The following is a 24502-nucleotide window of genomic DNA, read 5'->3' as shown; positions in this document are numbered from 1 at the left end:
TTCACACAGCTGCTATGAAACTTGTCTGGATCTCCTAAGGGGAAGACACAGGAAGAGATAAAGATGTAACAAAACAAACAGCTTCTTAACACCCAAAGGGCAGAATGAAGCATCCACCCAGCCCTTCTGACACTCCCTTTAGCCTTAGCCAGTGATGAAAACTTGGGTAATGCCACTTGCAGTCCCAAGACCTAGAGGGCTGCTGCTTCCTCAGCCCCACTTTAATGTGGAGACACCACAGATAAGAACACCACAGCCAGGCAGGGCCCTGCATCACCTGTATTCTGCATTTGTATGGTGGGAGGCAGGCAGAAAGTAAAGTCAGCTGGCCCTCATGAGGTGCAGAGCAGTGGCTGCCTTGCTTCCCACCAGCAGAGGTTCTATTCTCCTGTCCCTCACCCATCAAAGAACCCCTGAGCATTGTGGGGGATTTTGCAGCATGTTTCCATGTATATGACCTCTGCTCCTCACAGCAATTCTGTGGATGTTTCGAGGTTTCTGATCCATCTGAAAAGTCCTGGGGCAAGGAGCACAACCACATCTCCCTGCTAGAAATTGCCAAGCATCTCAGACCCTGTCCGGGAAGGGGCTGCTTCTCAGAGGGCCAAGACAAACCAGCGGAGCGCTGCAATCATTTGGGGAAATAATTTATTGTCACAGTTTAACAGAAAGGTAATGAACAGCAAGCAAAACTCTTGAGGGGTCATATACCATGGAGCCAAGGTGACTCATTTGGAAGGAGAATTGAAACAGCCTCTTTCCATCCACACCAGCCAGAGAAAAGCCTCCCCACCCAGCAGCCACTCACTTTGCACATACAAAGGAACTGAGAGACAGCCCCCCATGAAAAGAGGCACAGCCCAGGAACACCTTCCCAAAGTGCTTGCAAGCAAAGAGGCTGGAGCCTGCTGGCTGCATGGGAAGGGCCGGGGGCTGGCAGGCTGGGTGAAGGAAGGACAGCTTTTCTGCAGTGAAAGGGCTGGGACCTGAGACCAGTGCAACTCACAGCAAAAGGCCCATACCCTGAAGAGGGGCAGGGGAAGACCCACCACAGAACCTGGGGTAGGGGAGCTCCCTGATGAGGCCAAGTGGTTGCTGCTCTTTAGGAGTCTTGGTCATTCTTCCAAGTGCAAGTGGGGAGGAGCCTTGCTTGCAAAACACCTCCAGGGAACTGGCTGGCCAAGCAACCTGCTCTGCCACTCGCAGAGAGGCATGTGCAGCCACAGATCTCGCTGCTTTGCCTAGCAAGTGGGCAGGATGCTCCAAAGCCAGCACCACAGGGAAGGAGGCTGTGCCAAATCCAGGGGTCTGTCTCGGAAGCGGAAGTTCCACAAACATGCTTTAAACCCACTGAGTGGTTGTGGCTTCCTATGAAGACATGCTGCAATGGCAGAGCTCCAAGGACTCCCCCAGCCCTGTGCCCTTTGCAGAGCTGGACTTCCCAAGACTTTCAGAGAGAATAGCCAGGAGAGTAGAGTTGGCTGAAGGATGCAGTACAAGTTGTGCAAAGACAAGCAGATGCTCACAGTCGACACAACACAAACACATCTCTTCACTGCTCGCATGACATTGTGCTGGCCGACCAAAGTGCTGCATGAGGGCACAGCGTTCCTGCTGACCCTCAGAAACACCCAGAATCCCTCCTGTGGAGGACAGTAAACTTCTAGTAATACTGAATGATCTAGTCTGATCTACACAAAGCACATACAGTGACACGTTAATGAGCAAGGAGGCAGGGCCCCCCATGGCCCAGCAACACCCCAAAGGCTCCTCCCGGTGGTCCCTCGGAAAGCAACATCCAGGTCTGGAACTTGGGGAAAGGGAGGCGAGGAACCAGTGGACTTGGCCGGGCAGGAGAGAAGGGTTTAGAAGATGGGGATGTAATTGTCTATCTTTGCCCGGTGGCGCTGGGCGATGCACTCCGCAATCCAGACGATGTTGCGGCACTCTTGCTCCTTCAGCTTCACAAAAGCATAGAAGACACCGAAGTGGAACTGGTTCAGGAAAGCCAGCTTGTTCAGCTTCACCTATTGAGAGCAGATACCAGGTGAGCAAACACAGTCCTGCCAGCCGCTCTTTCCGTGCAAGCATTTCACAGCAACACCCAGCCAGCTAGGAGGAAAGTCACACCACTCTCCCCTCTGGCTTGCGTGTGGAGAAAGGGGCCCACAGACAGGATCCAAGCTGGCCCCAGGAACCTGTTCTGTGTCTCTGCAAGGGGAAATTAGCTGGTGAGAAGAATACAGAGTACAGAACACCCCTGGGCACATTCACACCAGCTTAGCCTGATGGGCTAACAGAAGCCTCTCCTAGACCTATGAGTGCTTGGCCACTGTCATCTGTGCTGCGTGCTGGTTCACACCTTGCCCAGGTTAGTACAACCCTCAGTGCTTGGGGCTGCTTTGAAGGACACTTGGGAAACTGAAGCTGGTGAAAGTAGGGCAGCAAAATTATGATCCTGGGACTAGGAGATGCATCATCTTTGCCAGCTATGCTGGTTCCCAGGCACAATTTCAAGGGCTGGTTTTGACCTAAAAAGCTCTCAGTGGATGAGGACCAGAGGAGGTGCCTTCTGGGCTCCTTGTCAGCCCCACGGCCATTCATGCTTGTCTGATCTCAGCAAGTCAAGACAGAATAAATGCCTCCTTGGCATAACGGTGCCTTACCCACCAGACCTGTGGCATTCAGATAAGGCAGGGACCAGGCCCAGCAATCTCAGAGTGGCTTAGCCCTGGTTGGTATTGGTAGCGGCTGTTTCCTTCCACACTCTGACTCAGTTTGGTGGGGGAGAGGTGCTGCCTGCTGTCAGCTTCCTCTTGGCTGCCAAGGACAGCGCTAGCAGCTGCAAAGTAGCTGGCTGGCTTGGGACAAATGCATACAAGGCAGAAATAAATGCAACAGTGGATGTGTTGGGGAAGCTTTCAAGAGAGACTCTTTGCTGGCCTCACGCTGGGGAAGTGAATCATCAGGGCAGAGAGTCTCCAAACGCCCTGCCCACCGTGTTCACGGGGCTAGTCGAGCTTGTAGTGCAATCAGGGCACCTGATAAGCAAGGGAAGCCTGCTCACCTCATGCTCAAAGAATCGGTCCTCGAGAGTCTTGTCCCCTGGGTTGCTACCAGCTCCTTCAAACAGCAGCTTATATTCCTGTGGGGGAGAAAAGCTGTTACAAGACGAGTCAAGCAAGGGGATCAGCCTTTCGACAAGCATGAAATGAAACAAGCTCAGAATGCCATCACTGCTCCCTACTGGGGAGAGAAGAAAGTTGAAGGGAAGGTGGATCCTGGGGTGGGGTGTGTGACTTTAAAAAGCAGAAGTAGCAAGGCAGCAACACCGCCATGCATGAAGCGGCTGCAGGAAAAGGGAAAGAAGAGCCCTGCAGCTAAAGAGAGGGGGAGGGATAGAGAGGGAGGGAGGAAGGGAGGAACACACCAGGGCTGGGGGGGGGTTACACTGAAAAGCATTTGAAAAATTAGCAAGTTTTGAAGGTCAAGTTCATTAGAAGTTGACACAAATATGGAGCTTTGATGGGGGGAGGTGTTGCTCCTCCATCAGTAGTGAAGGTTAAAGCACTAGGCTTGCTGGGGGGGGGGGGGGCGTTGGATGTGAATTCCCCAGAGACACAATACTGCAGCTTGAAAGCTAGGAAAGTGCAGTACTAATGACAAAAGAAAGTGGACTTTTTAGACCCCCCACCCCTGGCAGAGAGCAGCCCCTGGGAAGGTCATGCTATAAGCTGCTCGGGTCTACCCTTTCATGGGATACAAGGAAGGAGGAGTGTGACAAAAATGTGGAGAGTGACACAAGGAGGGAGATTTATCCCCATTTTCAAAGCTCCGAAACGTTCTGGGTTAATAGCCTGATCACTGAAGCCACAGCCTGCTGCTGACAGCTAGGTACCCTTTGCCTATGGGTGAGGACTGAACAACCACGTGATTGCCCCAGAAACTAAACATGCCCGCCCACCCCCAAATACTACACTGTACATTGTCCTCCTCCTCCCCTGCCCCGGGCCCAGCTCAGAGGCAGGAAGCTTACAGGGTAGTAGTCAGCCACTGCCTTGACTTGCTCGTAGTCATCTGCCCTGGCCAGCTGAGCCAGGCCCTCTGGATAGAGCTTTCCACAGTGGGGGAAGAGCTTTGCGCGATCCTCCTTGGACAGCTCTGTGCCAAAGGAGTTGATGGTGATGATGAAGGCTCTTCGGTCAGCTTCAAACTGCATGGAAAGAGATGGGCAGGTTAGCAGTGTTAGAAAGGGCAGCAGGAGCCCAGCACCACCACTGCCCCCCCCCCCAAGCGGGCGGCAGAGGCCAGCAAAACCTCCAGGGCTCCCAGCAAGGCTGCATCCCCTCCTACCAACGTTTTGTCTGCAGGAAACAAGGGGCCAGTTTCTATTCAAGGAATACATAAGATGCGATCTGACCAGCTTCTTTAAAAGTTTCTAATGTATCCTAAAGGGGGGCGGCAGCCATTTATTTGAAGGAAAGAAGCAAGGGATGGTGAGAGGAGGAAGAGTTCAACTCAAATACATCCCTGCTGTGGCCACATTAAGAGCCCTGGCAGCTTCCAGAAAAGGCTTCAGTTGCAACTTTGGCAGACCCCTCCCAAAAGGGACGGCACAGTCTTTTGAAAGCACTGAAGTGGGAATTCTTGGCTGGGCTGTGGCAGAAGGCAGGAGAGACAGGCAATGCTCACTCCAGGGGCAGCGGGAGTGTCTCTGCTGGTTGGCCCCACACAAAACCAGGCAAGGGGGCTGCCAGCTGGCTCCTACCTCCAAGATGGGGCACATGGCATCAGCTGTTGTGCCGCCCAGGATTTTGCAGAACTTGTAGAAGGACTCAAGGTAAGCCTGGGGGGAACCAAAGCGACACAAGAAGAGTCAGTGAGCCTGTCAGAGCCCAAGAAGAACACAGTCACGTCAACAAGAAGGAACAAGGGCTGCTCTGCACACAGGAGGTACCAAATGGTGAAGGTGCAACCAAGGAGAGGGACAGCTCCTTGACCTCTGTCCTACCCCTGCTGTTTCATCAGTGTTTTTGAAGAATAAATGCTGTAGGGACAGGAATCCAGAGCATCTTCCACCCAACCCAAGAGTTCATCCAGTGCAGAGACAAAATGGAAAAATCTCAGCAGCTGCTGCCTAACTTAAGTTACCCCAGTGCCTCCCTTACTTGCTCCCTTTGTTGTGGTTGTGCGAACCTCAGACAGCCTCTTGGGGGGATTCACTGCCCATCCTTGTGTCAATGCATGACAGCCAGGACTCTCTGCTGTCTGTAAGGTCCCAAGCAGGAGCCCAGCAGTCCACACAGCCCCTTTGCTTGCTTGGATAGCAGCTCTCTGCAAACATCCTTTTCCTCACCTGCCCTTTAACACTCTGGGTGTCTCAGGTAATCCAACGCCTTGGCTCTCCCCCTGCAGACATGGATCTACCTGTAGCTAGTTAGGACCAGTGGGATCTAGGAGGGCAGCTGCAATCCAGGCACCCTCTGTTGCCAGGCATGTGAGATGGAGCGATAGTCACGCAACCACAGCAGCATCACTGCCCCCCCCAAACATTTACACACCAAGAACAAATCTTCTGACTGCGGAGCAGACTGATCCACCTCAAACCAGCCGGTGCCAGCTGGAAGAGCTGTGGCAGGCAGGCTGCTCACAGCCCAGCAGGGACACGCCCTGAGGTTAGGTGCCAACCATTCCCCTCCACCCCACCTGGCTCCAGCCAACCGTGTCAGGGCAGTGACAGTGCTGTACTAAAATCCTACAGGAAGGATAATCACTAATTCAGAAATAGCTTGGCATGCACCAAAGCTCAGTGACTCATTAACTTGGGGGGCTTGGAGACCCCCACCACCCCTACCAAGTCCTGCTAGGCAGAAGGAAGCACTGAGAGGGAGGGGCCTTGGGTGGGACACATGGCCCTTTCTGTCAGCAAGGGCAGCTGCAAGTGGCTCTTGGCTCAGCAGCAACAGCCAACCAGCCTGGCATTTATTTATTAATTACCATGCTCATAGTTTGCCCTTCATCTGAAAATCTCATGGCAAAAACACATAGAATTAAAACCAAAGTCGTCACCCCCTGAATATAATTGTCAATAACCTTAGATATAATAGAATTAAAACCAAACAGCAATATTCAATTGCATGCATGGAAAGCATCTGAAGGAAGAAAACTCCAAAAATGCATTTAATGGCCTCAGACAATCAGCATCAATTTACAAGGTTCTTACTTGAGGAAAGTAGCAACTGGCTTCACTCTCTTTGAGTGCTTACCTTATAAAGTGTGTTCCGGATAATTTCAATGTTCATTTCATCAAGGTCCTGCTCAGATATGCAGTCTTGGAAAAAGGCAGCTGTAAGGAAGGGAGAAGGGTGAGCCCAGCTGAAGGGCCAGGGAAGGAGAGCCACCTCCCACCCAGACTCCCTGGCCAGCAGAGTTTCAAGTTCTGTGTGGTCAAGGCAAATCAGGAGGAGATCCTCCTCCTCTTCCACTGGCCCTCAAAGGTAAGGAGTCAGTGATTTTCACATTGAGCTTTCAAGTCAGTCAGTCAAAGAGCCCAGAAGGATTTCCTGCAGTTACCAAACTGTAGACAATGGCTCATATTGTGTGTTAAAACACCACTACAGGAACCCTTCATGTCAAGAACCCCCAATAATTTTGGGTCTCCCTTTAAATAGATTCCCCTGCGGAAGAGCAAAGCCCCTGAAACTGCAAACTCTTCCTCACCTAGGGGTGTGTCGACCAAAATGGCGTTGTACAGTTCGGCAGGGGTTTGGGCAATGTTCACCGCCTCCATCTGCTCAAAGCTCCCCAGGGGGTGGCATTTGGGCACCAGCTCAGCAATGGAGCGTTGATGCAGTGTCCCAGTGATCAGGAGGATTACGTTGTCAATCATGTAGCTGTACCTGAAAGGAAGTAAAAAAGACAACTGCTATGACCAGCCAAGTGGGGAATATGAACTCTTTGCCTTCACTGAAGTAGACTTCACTGAGGCTTCATGGCTAGAAGTAGGGTGGGGGGCAGAACGGCAGACTAAAGACATGGGTATTGCAAAAGGGGGCTGCCTGCACCTGTTTAATTCCTTTTCATCTGCAAATTCAAGAGCAGTTTACAAGCGATTTCACATACACTATTGGTCCAATAATGAAATCAGATATTGCAAATCCTATTATCAGAGTTGGAAAGGAACCTCAGAGGCCACCTACTTCATCAGAACCCTTCACTGGTGGCCATCCAGGCTCTGCCAAAAAGCCTCTAAGGAAACGGAGCCCGTGCCCTTCTGTCCCAGGCAGCCTCCCCCCCCCCCCACTGCCAAAACAGCTGTTTAGCCAAAATTCTCTTTCATGCCACTGTTCCGTTTGGCCCCAGCTGCTGCAGCAACAGACGTCAAACCTACTCTATCATCTATATGGCATCTCTCTAAAATATTTGAAGGTGGCTGTTGTGCCACGTCTTCTCTGGACTAAACATACACGAATCTGCCAGCCTTTCTTCCTCATAGGACTTCCTACAAGTTCCTCTCCATCTTTGTCACCCTTCACGAGTTTGCTGCTCTCCTTCTAAAAAGGCAGCACCCAAGAGGGAAAGTGGTCCAGGTTGGGGGGGGGGTCTGGCTGAAGGAGAATGGAGGAGAGTGGTTCTAGGACTCCTAGGCTTTGTTGCTTATATGATTTTCAGTTTTATACATTTCAATAATTTTACAGTCATGTTAACATTTCAAAACTTGACTCCCTTTCCCCACTTTCTGTGGTTCCTTAAATTTATTTTTAATATTTTATGCATGTCCAAATTATCTTAATTTGTTCATTTATTCATCTACTTTAAATATATACAGTAGTACCTATAGTTACGAACTTAATTTGTTCTGGAGGTCCGTTCTTAACCTGAAACTGTTCTTAACTAGAGGCGTGCTTTCGCTAATGGGGCCTCTTGCTGCTGCTGCGCCGCCAGCACGCGATTTCTTTTCTCATCCTGGGTCAAAGTTCTCAACTTGAGGTAACTCTTCAAGGTTAGCGGAGTTTATAACCTGAAGCCTTTGTAACCTGAGGCATTTGTAACTCAAGGTACCACTGTACCTCGTAAAACTGCCGGTTATTACAATAATCCTGCCGATGTTTTTATCTGTTTACAGTTTTTTTTGTAGTAAATAGCCTTTGTCACTTTCTTCCTGCTGCGTTGCTCTGCCAGCTCATGCTTGGTTTGTGGTGTACTAAAACCCCGAGATCCTTCTGGCAAACGCAAATCAGACAAAGAGGCCGCAATTCATTAGGACACAAGCCTGAAGCTCTTCAAGTAGATTTAAGTGGCCCTCGGGTCTGGCACTAATAAAGCTCAGCGAGGCCTGCCTACAGCACACAGAGCAGAACACGCCCAAACAGGAACATCAAAGTGTTTCTCAAAGCAGGCCACTGCAGCACATAGTCCATCACCTTACAAATGACTCCAGCACAAACGGAGCAGGCCTGCTGCTGAACGATGGCGTGGAGTCAGCTGACCAAAGCAGAACGATCAAAGGCAGCAAGGAAAGCAAACTGAGGCAGCTGCTCCTTCCCCTTGGATCACTGAGAACAAGGGATGATAAGAGGGAAGCTGGGAAATCGTCCCAGCCCACAAGTCAAAACACCCTGGCCAGATTCAGGAAGTGGTTTCCATCCTGCAGGTACACTTAATTCCTTCTCCTCCCTTGCAACATGCCTCAAACAACCCTTTCAGCAAAACTGCCAGGAGCTTGGGAGTGCTGGGAGGTGGCCGGCAGCCAGTTTGCATTGAGGAGAAGAACCAATAGTTACAGGGAGGTGTTCCCTTTTGCACAGTGTTGTGCAACATGGCCAGCTGCCCAGGTGGAAGGAGCCAGCAGTGCTTCCACTGGTAAGAGAGCATGGCAAGGCTCAGCCACAGCCAACACAGAAGGCCCCATAGAGAGGCTCTGACTAGCTTTGCACCATGAGCAAAACATGGAGCAGCTTGCAGGTTACTCTTGGATTGCCAACCCAGCCGAAGGACGTGCATCTTTTCCCACAAGATATGGTGTGTTTGCCACCAACATGGACAACTTTAAAATTGGGTGAGCCTCATCCTCTGTGAATGGTTACTAGCCAAGGTGGCTATGCTCTATTGCAAGGCGAGAAAGTATTGCTGATGTGCTCACATCCTACTTGCAGGCTTTCCCTTGGGACTTCTGCCTGGCCACTGTGAGAGCAGGAGGCTGAACTAGATAGCCACCCTTTGGCCTGATCCAGCTTCAGCGCTCTTGCTCATAGATATGGTCCTTCCCTATGCAAAATGAATTCCTTGCATGGAAATTCAGTAAAATGACCCCCCCCCCTTGCAAGCTGAAGTGGTGCAGTCCAAACGCAGTCCCTGATCCCCTATTTAAGAGAGACGGAGGAGCAGAAGGGCAGAATCTTCCCTCCATCTATTAGGCTCCATGAGAATCTTTTCCCCTTGCTTTTTATTTCTAAGCAGTGAAGTCCTCATGGTTGGAAATGTCTGCTGCAGCAAAGAGGGGCAGGCAGAGCACCATGTGCCCAAAAGGGGTGCTGCTGCTACAATGCTATAAAAAGCCTCCACTCCTATACCTAGTGCTGCTGCCTGCAGAAAACTGCCCTGCCACTGCCAAAGGGGAGGAGGAGGTGGCAGTATCCCACAGCAGCCTTTGCTGCAGGCACAGAGATGCCACACTGCTGGCTTAGATGTCGCCTGGTACAGCGGTGCAGGAGATGCTCTGCTGCTCAATGCTGTAAACGTGGACCATTTTATAGGGTGTGTTGACTTTCTCAATTTTCAAATTCTAAAAGTGAGTGGTGCTAAAAAGTTGTAACATGACTTGGGAGTTCAAAATATGTTTTGGCTAAATTAATATAATTTAGTTTTGTTTGGGAAGCAGAATGTGTATACAATTGCACAGAAATCATCAAAAAATGATTGCCAAGTACTTGCAGTTATATTACATATTAATGTTATCATTAATATTTGTTATTATTTAGCATTACCTGAAGGCAAAATTAAAATACTTTGGTTTTCCAAAAGCAGTTAATGTGCTTCTTCATCAAAAGTAGACTTACCAGGCTAAATGTTGTCCAATCAGAAAAATACCAGATTGGAATTCCTCAAGCTGCAAAGCATGTTTTTCACTGAAGAAATTAAGTTTGACCGCCTGAAATGACATGCCCTGCTGGGCCAAAGAGCCCCACCCAGAGGACAGACCAAGGTCTTTGGCAGAGGCACACTGGCCTCTCTCTAGTCAAGATCAACAGAGACGGGGGGGGGGGGAGGGGAGACTACTTCAGCATGGGAGGCTTGCATGTTCTCCATCTCCTCAGGAAGCCATAAAAAAACTTTTATCTGAGTGACATTTGTTTTACTAGGTCTTTCAAGGCAAAGCCACCATAAAAAAGGATTCCAAACAAGGCACCATCTCCTAGGAGCAAGCTCTTATAATCCCCGCTGGTAATTAAAAAACTGGATGGATCAAGACTGCACCAGAAGCACTCAAGAGTCAGAGCACTCAGCCAAATCCTGCAGTGGAAGCCAACAAGCAGACCGTGTTCTGAAGCCAGAGTGCACAATCACTCACACCAAGAGGCCCAGGAAAGGATCTCGCTTCTTTGCCACACCCAAGGCAGGAGCGAGAGCATCAGGACCAGACTTCTAGACAGAACAGGCAATGTTTCCAAGCTTCTGCAGAGATGAGCTCCAGTTTTCTTCAGAGATGCTGAGACCAGGCTGCACTATAGGCCCCTTTCCCTCCCTCCACAGGCATCTGTCATTGGTCAAAACATCTCTTTTGGATCATGGCTCATTAAGAAACCCAACAAGGTGTGAGATATTAATCACATATGCTAACCAGGCTCATAGAATGGCAAGTAGAAAGCAATGATCCAGTCAGTCCCTCAGAAGGAAAACCAGCTGTGAAAGACCCTCTTCCACCTTGAAGTAGCTTCCCTACTTTAATGTGGAAACCAAAATCTAAAGTGAAGCTAAAGGGTTGCTGCGTTATTATTATTATTAACCTGACCTTCACCATAAAGTCCGGGGGCAGTTACAACAATACAAAAATATGGTACTAAAATCAGTTAAAATAATTCACTATCAGAATAATATGGTGGATGCTAAGAAACAGGTCAGGTGTCAAAGGCCAGGGTAGGGAGGTGTTTCTTCAGCATATGAGGAAAGGTAAGCAATGAAGGTGCCACACACCGGGGGGGGGGGGGATTTCACAGCTTAAGGACTGAAACAGAGAAGGTCCCCATTGAGGTCACCACTCCTTGAACTTCCAAGGGCACCAGAACTATCAGGAGAACTATCAGAAGGCATCCTCTGCCAATCATAGCAACCAAGAGTTTCAATTAGCCATAACTGCACCTCGGATTAACTTCATTGGCTATGAGGGGAAAAGACAGCCCTTCAGGTATTAGGGGCCTTAGTTACTTAGGGCTTTAAATACTCTCATGGGCACTCTGAATTGGACCAGGAATAAACTAGCAACCAATGCAGCTGTTTTAAATAAGGGGTGATGTGAATTGCAAATAGAACTCCAATCATTAATCTGGTTGCTGTGTTCTGGACCTGTTGAGCCATCTTCAAAGGCAGCCCCAGTTAGAGTACACAGCATTAATCTAGCCTCAGTTCCCAGAGCATGGACTACACTGCCCAGGATCACTGCTCATAAAACATTTTTTAAGCCAAGCTGGTCGGGTCAGATTGCTTGGCAGGAGAGACCACAGAAGTCACACAGATGTAGGGACAGACACTACAGCTTCTCAAGGGAACCAACACTTTGCCCCATTGCACGTGCCCGCTGCTGGCTCTTACGTGATGAAGTCCAGGAAGCTGGCCAAAGGTTCATAGGCGTGATTTCTCATGTGGCGGAACTCCACCACCATCTTCTCCTTCAGCTTGTCATCAATGACAGACACAGTGAGGGGAGAGGCTTCGTTTGCAAGGAAATTCCCATAGTCTGTGCTCTGGAGATGAAGCTTCAAATCTGGGGGGAGAAATGAAGGCAAGTGTCATGACTGACTGAAGCACTACAGAGAACAGACCAAGCAAGGCCAATGGTGATGGAAGAGGTTTTTCTAGAAAGGTGCCGCAGCAACACCTGCTGGGTAGAATGAGGTGGTTCTACTTGTCTAATCTGCTGAGCCTGCCAAGCACAGACCCAGGAACGTGAAAAGGTACAAGGCCATATTTTGCCCTAGAAATAAAACGAAGGACACCACATGCCCCATTGTTACCATATAGCAAGCCTTGTATTTTATGCCGTGGCCAGTGCTGTGGCTTTGCCAAAGACATGTGATAACAGCAACAAGCTTGGAAGTCTCTGTAAGGAACAGCGGGCTGGGGCTGGGAGTGGCAGTCGAGGCTGTAAACTTGCCAAGCAGCATTTTGGGCTTAGGAGAGGCAATAGAGAAGAAACAGGCTTCTCTGATCCCTTCTTCACTGGGCCAGCTGACCCATTCATTCCATTCTGCCACCAGGAAGCCTGACTGGCCTCCCAGTGCTATTCCACCGCACCCAACTGCCTGGGAAAGAACTGTGCAAATACTCAAGCACCCTGATGCAAGCCTTTCAAAGAAGCCAGTCAAAGTAACCAGTGCATTCAACTTCAGCTAGTTAGTACATCGTAAAAGAAATTATTATTTTAAGTACCTGAGGAGGCAGAAAGTAATCAATTTGTCCATTTCCCAGAAGACACTGACTATTTACCAGCCGGTGGTTATGAGACCATAAGTGGACCAGATGAGAGATGACCTGCTCATATGGCGAGTCATCAGTACAAAACACCAGAAATACCTTTGCCAAACAACTTTTCAAATAGAGGTCAACCAAGCAGTCATTTTAAGGTATACGGATCAGTTTTATTATGGATTTTTATTGTTTCATTCTCTCTTTTACTCCACTGCTTAGAAACGCTAGTGATTAAGTGATATATAAATTCTAGTGTCAGCGAGAGGGAGAAAAACCTTTTTCTATCCACTTTCTCCATGCCATGCATCATTTTATAAACTTCAAGCATGTCACTTTTTACTTGCATTTTCTCTAAACTAAAAAGTCCTAACGGCTGTGACCTTTCCTCATATGAAAGTTGCGCCACCCCCATGATCATTCTGGTTGCCCTTTTCTGAATCTTTTCCAATTCCACAACTTCTTTTTGAGGTGAAGTGACCAGAAGAGTGCACAGTATTCAAAATGCAGCCACACTATAAATTTGTATAATGGTGATATAAAAGCAGTTTTAATTTTTATTCCTTTCCTAATGATCCTTGGCATGGAATTTGCCATTTTCACAGCTGCCTCACACTGGGCTATCCACTATGATCCCAAGCTCTTGTTCCTGGTCAGTCACAATCAGCTCATTCCTCCACTGGAAGAACTGTTCATTTATTCCTGCTCTCTGCTTCCTGCTTCTTAGCTGGTTTCTGATTCGCAAAAGAACCTCACTTCTCACTTCGTGACCGCTAAGTTTCTCATGAGACTTGATCATGAGACTTTGAAAGTCTATGCATACTATTTTGACTGGATCATCTTAATCTATATGCTTATTGGCACTTTCAAAATAATTCAAATGTGTTAATGAGGCAGGGCTCACCCTTGCAGAAGCCATGCTGGTTCTGCTTCAGCAAAGGCTTATTCTTCTACATGCTTGCTTATTGTATATTTAATAACACTTTCCACCAGTCTTCCGGAAGAAACATTAAGCTAACTGGCCTAGTAATTTCCAGAATGCCACGTGGATCTCTCCAATTTTTTTTGTCATATTAGCCATTTTCCAGTCTTCAGATATGGAGTCTGATCTTAGCGACAAGTTACATGTTTTTGTTGGAAGATCAGCAATTTCAGTAAAGGTGCAGAGGGACTTAGTGGACCAGTCAGGAATGGAGCGACATGAGGCCCAGGTTGACATGCTGCTATAGCGGGAAGAGGAAGGTGGCAAGAAATAGTTCAACCCTGTGTCAAATCCACATGCACAGACATATTTTCTCTTTCACTCAAGACAAGTTTTGAGGAAAACAGGTGAAGCTTTCCCCCGCCAGGGCATAGGCGAAGAGCAGGACCACTACCAGTCACAGATGTGGCCCACTGGCATACAACTACCTGCCCTGGAAAGGCACCTCTTATCTGCCAAGGAAAGGCTTCATGGTTCAGGCTCTGATAATCAGGCTTCTTTAGGTAAGGGCTCTAGCTCCATGGTCCCCAAAGGTCTCAGGTTCAATCCCTGGCAGCACCTCCAGAATGGGCTAGGTAAGGCTTCCATCTGAAACCGTGGAAAGCCTTTGCTGCCAGTCAGTGTACACAACAATAAAGCGAGATGGACCAGTGTTCTAACCTGGCATGAGACAGCACTCAGTGCAGGCTAAATACATCCAGTTATTTCAGCCTTGCTTCCCAAGACCGCCCTTCCAGCTTCACGCTATGCTTGCAGCTCTCTTACACTGACTAGCCCCCATCCCAGCTGTTCTGACAAAGACTCCAGCATGCAGAATGATCTGTTCATGCTCTACCCAAGTCTGTACCTTTTGGGCTCCACATAATTCCTTTATGCATCCCTACAGGCTGCCAGCCTCACCAGCCATGAAAGCCACAAGTTTAAACATGCTCTTTAAAGAGCCACTTGTGGCCCCAGCACAAAGGATTCTCCTTCCTTTCCTTTTTCTGAGAGTTCACTTAACAGACCTTCCCTCGGGCAGTAAAGGGGCACAGAAGGGGTGGGGGGGAGAAGGAGAGACTGAATGGAACCAGATGGAAAACACCCGCCCAAATTGCTCCAAGTTTCTTGGAATCTAAAGAACTTCAAGGCTCTCGATGCCTCCAGGGAAACAGCAAGTTGCATAATCACAGCTCAACTTTTACAGCAAGAACCAAGCAAAGGGGGAAGGAGAGAGATTGCATCCAAGGTCAAAAGGAGCAGAGCCTCTCTCTGCGTGAGGCGCAAAATGGGGGCCAGTCACATGCAAGACCAACCAAATCAAAGGCTGGTTTGGAGCGACTACTGCCTCTCACACCAGCAGCTGGACAGCAGCCTCCATCTTATACCTGTGATAAGTTACTTAAATACAAAAGGTCAGAGCACCTAAGGCACGGGTCAAGGCACCCTCTTTTGCCAGGTCTGATCTAGCAATACAGACAACAGATCTAGTAAGACGCCAAAGGGTTATTCCACTCCACCCAAGTTATTTCAAAGCTCACTTGCAAGGCTGCAGGAAGGCAGAAAAATCTCACGGATGCAGCAGCATCTTTTCAGGCAATAAAGTTGCAGGCTTGGAAACCACCCTTTCTGTGATAAAATCTCAAGGTTCCTCAAGTTCCTGTTTTTCATTTAAAAAAAAAAAGCCAAACTGGCGCATTAGATCTTTGAGAAAAAAAGGGGCCTAGAAACCAAGGCTAGTACACCTTCCCTACCTGCAGCAGATAACAGAGTGGCCACCCAGCCTCTCTGTCTGAAGACCTCTAAGCAAAGGAGAGCCCAGAATCTCTATAGGTTCCATGGTTGGACAGCTCCTACTGCCAATCCATTTCACCTAATGTTCACCTGAAATGGACTCTTTTGCTTGTGCTCTCAGCACACTCAATCAAATCCTGCTCCTTTGGGCAGCAAAGGAAACTCCTTTACCCTCCTCTGCCTGGAAGCCCTTCAGGTATTTGAAGATGGTTATATCATGCTCCCCTCTAAGCTCCAGGCTAAATATGCCACATTCTTCCAACCTTTCCTCATCTCCAGATCAGCATCCAGCATCCTGCCCAGTGACCAATCTAGTGGCTCGGGTCTTGAGGGTTCTCACTCTATTTTGAGCACAAGCCTCTCCCTCTGCAGCTGCTAAGGAAGACCCAAACACAACACAGCTTCCTCAAAGGCACAAATCCCCCAAGCACTTTGCTTTGGCTACTGAGAGCTTGGGCAGATGGGAAGACAACCTCAGTGCCCGCAGTGGCTCCAATTCTCAACAGGGCACATCAGGGACTTGATGCAGCTGAAGGACAGGCCCCCTTTCAGGCCACAGCCAGTCCAGCAGGTCCTCCTGCAGGACACTACCGGGGGGCAGGGAGAGAGAGCACCCAGGCCAGATCCAGCCCAAAAGCAATTTTTATCTGGCTACCAATGGTCTACCAAATTTTACAAAGATGTGGTGAAAAGTTTGCCCACTTTTCTACTTATAAAGAAGTTAAATTGCTTTATGGTTGCATGAGATGGTAGTCATGTGCAAAGGTGACATCGGTTTGGATTCTGCATGCCAAATGCCCTGGGAATTCCACGTTCCGTACTGACAAAGTCCATATTGCTATACCTCACTGGTTTTATTACAGAATCAGACTGTCAGCAAGCATGACAACCCTTCCCCTAAGGAGCACAGAGTGGCTGGCCATCCCTCTTTAAGAAGATCCTCCCCCTTTGGCTGCCTGTCTTCATGGCTTCTATTCATCTGCAATGCTAATCTGACTTTTTTCAAAGGTTAATGGATTTCGGGCTGTTCCAAGGACAGAAAGGCCCAGCAATGATGGGCCAAGCCTGAGGGCAGACAAGGATGCAATCTTCAAGCTTGCTCTCTAGAAGAGGCGCCTTTAAGGGACACAGCAAAGTCTCCAAATATGGGCAGCAGCTGCAGTTTGACCAAACAAATGAGAAACATGGGGACAAATGAGAAACCAACATGGGGTTGTTGGTTAGAGCTGATTTGTTGGTGTGCACAACTGACAGCTGATCATCTACATACTCTGCTTTTAGTCTTATGTTTTTCATAGGAATAGCTCAGTTTTCCCATCCATTTCAGTGGCCAAAGTATGACTAAATTATTTTATGTTGTGTTTTCTGGCCCCTCCCTTCAGTCATTCCTCAATCTCCTTCTGGGCCATGGAGGCAGGTATTTCTGTACCTGTCTGCATGCACTTTTTAACAAGAAATCACTGGAAGTGCACAAGAGCTGGGCAGTTGAGCATCCATTTCTATCTGACTGTGAAATAAGAAAACTGAGATTCCATAAAATAAATGCATGCATGTAAGTGCATTAAACACATTCCCAAACACAGAAAACATAAACCAAACACTAATGTTCGAAAAGCCACACCGTCGCTTTCAGAAGTGGCCCTTTAAATGTGTCCTGCCCTATACCTAGCTGTCAAACAAGCCACTAAGGGTGCTACAGCGGATACCTTGAAGCGACAGTATCTGCTTTTTTGGTTCACATGCTGTTCTGAGCCTTGAAAAGCACTTAGAGCTGAAGGAGGAAGTTGGAAGACTCATTCTCCTTCCCACTTCCTCCTTCAGCTCTATGTGCTTTTCAAGGCTCAGAACAGCACAGCACATGAACAAAAAGCAGAAGGAACAAGATGGTAAGAGCAAAAGGGAAAGGGAGATTCATGGCAGGAAAACAGAGGGTCGGGGGGGGGGGGGAGAAAGTGAGATGCCACAGAAATCAAGGGAGATAATGGAGGAAGAGTTGTGTGGTGTATGAGTGAGTGAGGAGAGAGAATTGAGGGGAGTGTGTTAGAGGGCAGATAGAAGGTGCCTGCACACAGGCATGCACAGACTTTGGAAAAGATGATCTTTTGAAACTGCATAATTTTTCCACAGGTTTCCACTATCAAATCACATACATTTCTCTCCACTGACTAATGAATCTGGTGCTTTCTATTATTGCTGTGGTGCAAAACCATGACTGATGTACAAATCCTGATAGATCTTCAATGTTTACAAGGTATCCACTCAAAATCTTAATCAAATCATAGGCCACCCTCTGCATCCAGATGTATTCTGCAATCTCGAGGGTATTGTTGTCATTCTCTTTAAAAATCATGAGGATCCACAAGGATTCAGGCACTGAAAAACTGAACACTTCTTTTCCCCTGTTTAAGCACAAAGACACAGCAAATAAGCACACTGAGTTACGAGAGGAAGCTGTTAGTAACAAAACCAAGTGACTGGTGTTTTAACTGAAACTCCAAGCAGACCAGGAGCAGTAAGGATAATTATGAAGCAGGAGAGGGCAAATTTAGTGGAACCAGGGGAAACCTTATGGCGAACATGAAACCCAGAGCAAAGATCAAATCTGCCTCACAAACACACACACTCATACAAACAGTCAAAGAGCATAGCACAAGCCTGAGGAATCCATAGACTTACTGGGGAGTGTTCTGGGTCAAGCAAATGAGCAAAGGCATGCATTTCCTTTTGGGGGACACAAGAGGGCAGCATAATCCACTGTCATATGTTCCCCACCTCTGGAGAAACTTGATGGGTGTGGGTCAAGGGGGAAAAGCTACAAATTCAAGAGGATCCATTTTAATTCTACTGGATCTGACTTTTACCCAGATTACATGGAAAAGCAAAGTTGTGTGTTCTTTGCCGGTAGAGGTGGGAGGGGGGAGGGAGAGAGCCAACTAGATGTGGCTGTTAGTGCTCACGGCATACTCTCAGCATTCAAAATGGGCCCCCAAAGATTGACGACTCCTTCCCTTCTGCCTTGGCTCAGCCCCAGAACCACTGTTCAGTGTTGGTGTGGTGCAGAGGCTAGTGCTGGATTACATCTAGGAGATCCAGGTTCCAATCAATCATGAGGCTCACTGGGTGGCCTTCGGCTAGCTCATGTCTTGCAACTTAATCCAATTCACAGGGGAGGAGGCCAGGCAGTTTGCAGGGGCATTTTGTCCTTTGGAGGAAGAACAGCTCAGAAACGCAGTAAACAGCAGCTGCGGACCATACAGAATCTGAGTCCTTCAGACTGATCCCACAGTCCATCTCCATCCCACTAAATAACTACAGAGCCCCCACATATTAGGGGTCAAATGTTTTCCAGGCAGACATGAGCCCACAACCCCATGGTAAATAAATAGCATGGAACCACCATGTTCAAAGGCATTATAGCCCCCAAAGGTCAGGTGCTGGGGCCAAACAGGAGGGGAGAGTTGCTGCTTACAAGCTTCTAAGAGTCACGCAGCAAGTGGGAACATGATGCTGCACTAGATAGAATAAGGCGCATGGCTGTCCCAACAAATGCCAAGGAACATCCAGGTCAAAACAGCATAGCAGGCCATGGGAAAGGGCAAGAGCATTCAATAAGCAGACTCTCGAACACTCTCATACAGCTTCCTGGAAAACAATGAAAATTCTGCAAACCAGCAGACATGCTTAACAGCACACAAGTTTTCATATATTTGGTTCTGACAAACTGGAACCATATACTCAAAGGCAGGCAGATTCAAATGGAAAGTTTCTGACAAAGAAATGGCTCTTATGGTGGCCAACAGGGCCAGAAATGCAGGGAACCCCCCCCCCCCCAATAACATAGGCATGGCCAAACTTGGCCCTCCAGCTGTTTTGGGACTACAACTCCCATCATCCCTAACTAACAGGACCAGTGGTCAGGGATGATGGGAACTGTAGTCCCAAAACAGCTGGAGGGCCAAGTTTGGCCATGCCTGCTATAACACACTGCAAAGTCAGACAGGAAAGAAAAGCCAGGCAGAGGTCTGGGGCACCACCTCATGGTGGTAGTGAGGAATTACAAGAGGCTGATCCCAGCAAGCAGGGAAATTAAGAACACAAGCAAAGATGTGCAGAACTACTGGAAGAGAAGAAACCTCTGGAATGGTTTTAAACCTCTAGTCTCAACCTACCCTTCCCCTGACTGCTAGAACTGTCATTCAGTGTCGTGTATTTATTACATTTCTAGACTGCCCTTCAAGCAAGGCACTGCAAAACAAAACAAAGAATCAACATAAGAGTAATTAAAATGGCTAAAACGAATACATAAACATCTCCTCAAATGCTTGTGTGAAGTGATGTGTCTTCAGTAAACACCAAAGGAAACACCCCCTAACTTACAAAGGGTGGAAGTTCCATAGTTGGGTGGGCCATGAAAGAGGAAGCCCTGTCATTGTGCAACAAGCCGTGCCAATGGGCTAAACGGGGCTCCTTCCCCTGCCAATTACAGTCATACCTCAGGCTGAAGTAGCTTCGGTATAAGTATTTTCGGGTTGCGTGCTGCGGCGACCCAGAAGTAACAGAGTGCATTACTTCCAGGTTTCACCGCTTGCACATGCGCAGATGGTCAAAATGGCGTCACACACATGTGCAGAAGCGGCAAATTGGGACCTGTGCATGCGCAGACGCGGGTTGCGTTAGCTTCTGGATGCGTGCGAGGCTCCAGAACGGATCCCGTTCACATCCAGAGATACCACTGTATAAAAACATGGCTAGAAAAAAGACAGGAAATTGGATCTTCCTCCTTCAAGCAACCCCTTTTAGGGATTTGTAGGATCATTCCATTCAAACATCTCAAATTGGCCTGGGATAAGCTTAGAGATCTACACTGGTTACCAATTTGCTACTGAGCCAAGTTCAAGGGGTTACTATTAGGATACCGGCAGCAACCATTTTAGGAATGTTTGATAGGTGCGCAACTGCGCTGAACCCAGAAACGATAACAATACGGGGAGGAACGGAACAGGGGCAGGATGGGTGTTTGCAGGCTTTTTCAATGCTGTTGGAAATATACATGATTTCACTTAAACGTACGGTGCCTTGGAACTTAACCCCCACATAAATTGGGAGTTGCCTTAACGCCTTGTAACTAGTTTACCTACCAGATCATCTTACTCATATATGCCCAACTTACAATATGTCAATTGTGGAATTGACACTATTACAGGTGCCACATAATATCCATTCCACATTTGTAAAAAATACCTTTTTTTAGTGCAGCAGCACCTAAAATTTGGAACTTGCTGCCTACTGATATCAAGAAGGTGTATTTGCTGTACTCTTTTCTGTGCCTGCTAAAAACATTTTTCTTTAGACCAGCTTATCCAGATATGCTGATGTGTTTTAACCTCTTTTACTGTTAATTTTGATTTTTTAAATAGTTTTTATTGATAATTTTAGTATTTTTGGCAAATCACTTTGAATTTTAGCCACAATTGAGCAGTAAATAAAATAATATTAATGGTAAAATAAAAGAATATTAATGAAGAAACAGTTTCATCCTGCAAAACATTCTCTGAACTCAACTGGAAAAGCTGCCAAGACAATCTGGAAAACGCAGCACGAAATTTAACATATGATAAAAGGATGTTCAACTCAGGTGAAGAAATGTTGAATTTTGCTACTTATTTCCCCAGCTTACATTACCATTACTTCAAAAACTTCAGTCCTAAAGCAGACTTACTTGGAAAGAAATTGGGTTCATAATTCATTAGGAATTATGAACCCAATTGAGCTAACATTTAAGTGAATGAGCCAAAGCCTTTGGCCTTAGAAATGTGACAAGGCTTCCTATGACTCCCTTTCTATAAAGGAATTTGGGATTTTGCTCAGACCCCCAAGAAGACGTGCTCCAGCCCTTATAGTCTGAAACACACTTTGGTGTCAGTTCCTACTTGCAGGGCTCTTGACAGCTGCCCTGCAATCTGGGAATTCCCTTCATTTAAAAATTTGACAAAGCTTGTTCTTGATTATCTTGCAAAAACACTCACTGATGACAAATTCCAGAGAGACAGACATGTTACATTACAAACACAAGAGTGTGTGCTGATATCATAAAGACCCCCCAAAAAAAGTATTTCTATAGTGTGCTATCCAAAGATGTGCGGCCCAAAAATCGTTAAGTGGGGGAAAAGGAGGGGGGATGCAGAATCTTAATGCAAGTGCAGTTACTATTCACAAGAGCAGAAGCTGGTGACTGTGCTTGATGCTACCTTTGAACTTATGAGGCTCTAATTCTACAGAAACTTTCTGCTGCAATAAACATGTCAGCCTTTAAAGCATCACAAGTTGTGTGTGTTTTCAGGGAAGCATGACTCTGTTCGTTCCGGCAGTTTTCTGTGGCTTTTGAAAGCAATGACCATGTGACCATATATAAGTTTGGAGTTGGCAGCACTGTTTTCCTGTCTTTCCACTTGGACCTAGGCAGTCACTTCATAGCATCTATGCTTTGGGGTCCAGGAGGGTTCTCACTCCTTACCCCACATTGCTTAATTAGGTGACATGACTGAATGAAGTCACCTGGGGACTTGGACTGCCGCATCATCAGTATTAAGATGGGTGTTACAAACCTCTTTCACCAATGCCCCAGCACCTTCACCTGCTTCCAGGTTCCACTCAAAGTGTGTGTGTTTACCTTTAAAGTCCTTCATGGCAGGAACCTCAGCAAGGATAGAGCTATTTTTTAAATCTGGTGAATCAAAGAACTTCATCATACAACGCCACCACAAGGAAATCAAGCAAAACAACTTGCAGCTGAAGAAAGTCACCTCCAACGCGCCCCCGCTTCTGCTCCAGGCTCGGCCAGTCTCCTGACTGAAGAAGCGGCCGCCCTGAGGATGAAGCGCGACCAGGCCAACCGAAACCTACCAGGAATGGCGGCGGGGCAAGGAGCAGGTAGCGGCCCGTGGTGTGGGCGGCTAGCTAAGAAGGGCCCGGAGCGGATCCCCGAGGAAAAGTCGCGCTAGGCGCCTCGCCCTCTGCACATGCTCAGGAACACCTCCCCCTCCCCAGCTGACCTTCGAGGCTCTCGCACTGGACGAGGTTGACATAGTCGGCCTGGCTGAGGACGCCGGCCTTGAAGCCTCGCACCAGGCCTTCCAGGTAGCCGCTGTCTACGTTGAAGTACAGCTCCGGGAAGCACGAGAGCAACATCGCGGCGGCGGCGGCGGCGGACAAGGGAACCGGCCGAGCTCGGAGGAGGCTGAGGGGCCGCCGGAAGTGGGAGCAAAAGTCTCGTCTCTCACGTGATCCTGACGAAAACTCTGCTGCTTCCACGACTCCTAGAAAGGCCCGCCGGGGTGGTTTCCTGTTTCCTGTCAGACTCTCTTAAGCGCCCCCTCCCGGGTTGGAAATGAGGGTTGCCCATAGAAACCAAAGGAGCGCTGCCATTGGGCAACAGAAGACCTCGGCAGCCACCCGGGCGATTTCGGTGCTTCCAGGCCCTCATTTGTGTATCCAGGGCGTTAGTCAGCTATGGTTCTCCTCAGAGTAGACCCGCTGAGGTTAATGGACACGACTGTCTTGGGTCCGTTACTTTCAGGAGGACTTAGTGGGGGCCCGTGAGGAGTGCGCAAGCGCGGCTGCGGCTGGCGGCCCCTGGTCGACCCCGCACTTCCGACGACTTCGGCGCGAGGAGAGCCTCGCGGGGCCGTTTCTAGAGAGCAGGCCGGAGTGGCGGAGAAAGGCCCGCTGAGGCTGAGGCAAGGATGGCTCTTCTAGGAAGGCGAACGTCTATGGCTTGATGCCTAGAATGGCGCGGCTGCCCCCTGGCGGCCACATCGTACGCCCCTCCTCCCTCGGAGGTCCCTGGGCAGGTTCGGCTTCTCTGCGGCCCCGCAGATCAGCGGGTTGTTTGCTGAGAAAGCGGGAAAGGGACTCTCCCTGCCAGGACTGTCAAATGCCCCCAGCCCACTTGAGGACGCGGAATATGACTCAGCCTCGGTCCCAGGCACAAAATAGCGGGCCAGGCGCAGAAGCAGCCGGAGCTCGTTGCCATCAGCTAGCAATGCCTGGCATCGACGTTTCCTCAAGAGATAATCCGAGTCATCTTTGGAAATTGCTAAATAAACTGCGCTTTCTTTGTGGTGAGAAGCCCCAGAGCTCAGCGTTCCCCAGCCCAAGTCCAGACACTTGCTTTGGAAATTTAGCCACCTCCCCGTTTTACGCAAAATTCCCAGGTGGAGAATGGTTTCCCTCCCCACTCCCACGTTTCTTAAAGTATTTACACCCATCTCTTGTCTTTCTTCTTCCATTCTCCTTTCACACTAGACTTGTATGCCATCCTCCCTCCAAAAAGACCCTTCCAGTTTCTTTCATTCTTTTCTCCCCCCCCCCCCTTCTATTTCTGTGGCCCCTGATCTGTCAAAGTGTTGCAGTGTTTTGCAGGCTTGTCAAGAGAGATGCCTGATCTGTCACTGCTGTATTCTCCCCAACCCTGTGTGGTTCCCTCCAAAGTTCAGTGGGGACAAGCTGGTACCTTAATCTTACCCCCTGTTACAAATTCCAGCTGTAATGCTAAAATTTTGAGCTGTTATTGGTTAATAAATACAACTACTGAAGTTCACATTCCTGCTGCTGCTTCCTGGTGTTGGGGCAGTCTTGTTGCAGAGTTTCTTCATCCAATGAGTGCCCTTCCTAAACCCATCAGGAGGGAGATCTCCCCACACACCTCAAACCTCTTTGTCTCTCAGCCATCTTCGCAAGGGTTGGCACTGGCCCAACCAAAAGGCAATGGCACAGCTAAGAGAGTTGGCCAGACTGCTGGCTCCTGGCTCACTGTTTGTTGAACACTGCTCTAAACTTTGTCCCTTCCTGAGATGGTTTTTATCCATTGATATAGGACTAGTTCCTCCCACCCTCCCCACTTCCTTCCTTTCATTGAAAGTGTCCGCTGGTAGACCCAGCTGCTGAGTTTCACCTGCTGCTGAAAGTGCCCTGTTCATGTTCTGAGGCTACTTCAGAAGTATAACCATGCCACAAAATTCTATCCCACCATGGAGTGGGCTCCATGCCCTGGAAACCTTACCACCC

At 48.4% G+C, this 24502-nt stretch overlaps 1 protein-coding gene across 1 annotated transcript; it reads right to left on the bottom strand.

Annotated features, from left to right (window-relative positions):
• Positions 1 to 631: 631 nt before the first annotated feature.
• Positions 632 to 23189, bottom strand: ATP6V0D1 (ATPase H+ transporting V0 subunit d1). Its single transcript, XM_083452808.1, has 8 exons — positions 22489 to 23189; positions 11809 to 11980; positions 6721 to 6899; positions 6267 to 6346; positions 4769 to 4846; positions 4037 to 4213; positions 3068 to 3145; positions 632 to 2027 (listed from the first exon to the last, which is right to left on the bottom strand). Exons 1-8 carry the CDS (start codon positions 22622 to 22624, stop codon positions 1866 to 1868), a joined length of 1062 nt encoding a protein of 353 aa, XP_083308934.1. The 5' UTR covers positions 22625 to 23189; the 3' UTR covers positions 632 to 1865.
• Between the last annotated feature and the right edge of the window lie 1313 nt (positions 23190 to 24502).

This window comes from Podarcis tiliguerta (genome assembly GCF_965153285.1).
Source record: "Podarcis tiliguerta genome assembly, chromosome: 8".
NCBI classification, from domain to species: domain Eukaryota; kingdom Metazoa; phylum Chordata; class Lepidosauria; order Squamata; family Lacertidae; genus Podarcis; species Podarcis tiliguerta.
This window is presented reverse-complemented; position numbering and strand designations above follow the sequence as displayed.

Coding starts and splice junctions, on each gene's coding strand:
- ATP6V0D1 (XM_083452808.1), bottom strand. CDS start 22,624: ATGTTGCTCTCGTGCTTCCCGGAGCTGTACTTCAACGTAGACAGCGGC. Junction 4,847..6,266: donor TCCGGAACACACTTTATAAG/GTAAGCACTCAA, acceptor GGTTCCCCCCAG/GCTTACCTTGAGTCCTTCTA. Junction 3,146..4,036: donor CAGTGGCTGACTACTACCCT/GTAAGCTTCCTG, acceptor TCTCCCCCACAG/GAATATAAGCTGCTGTTTGA.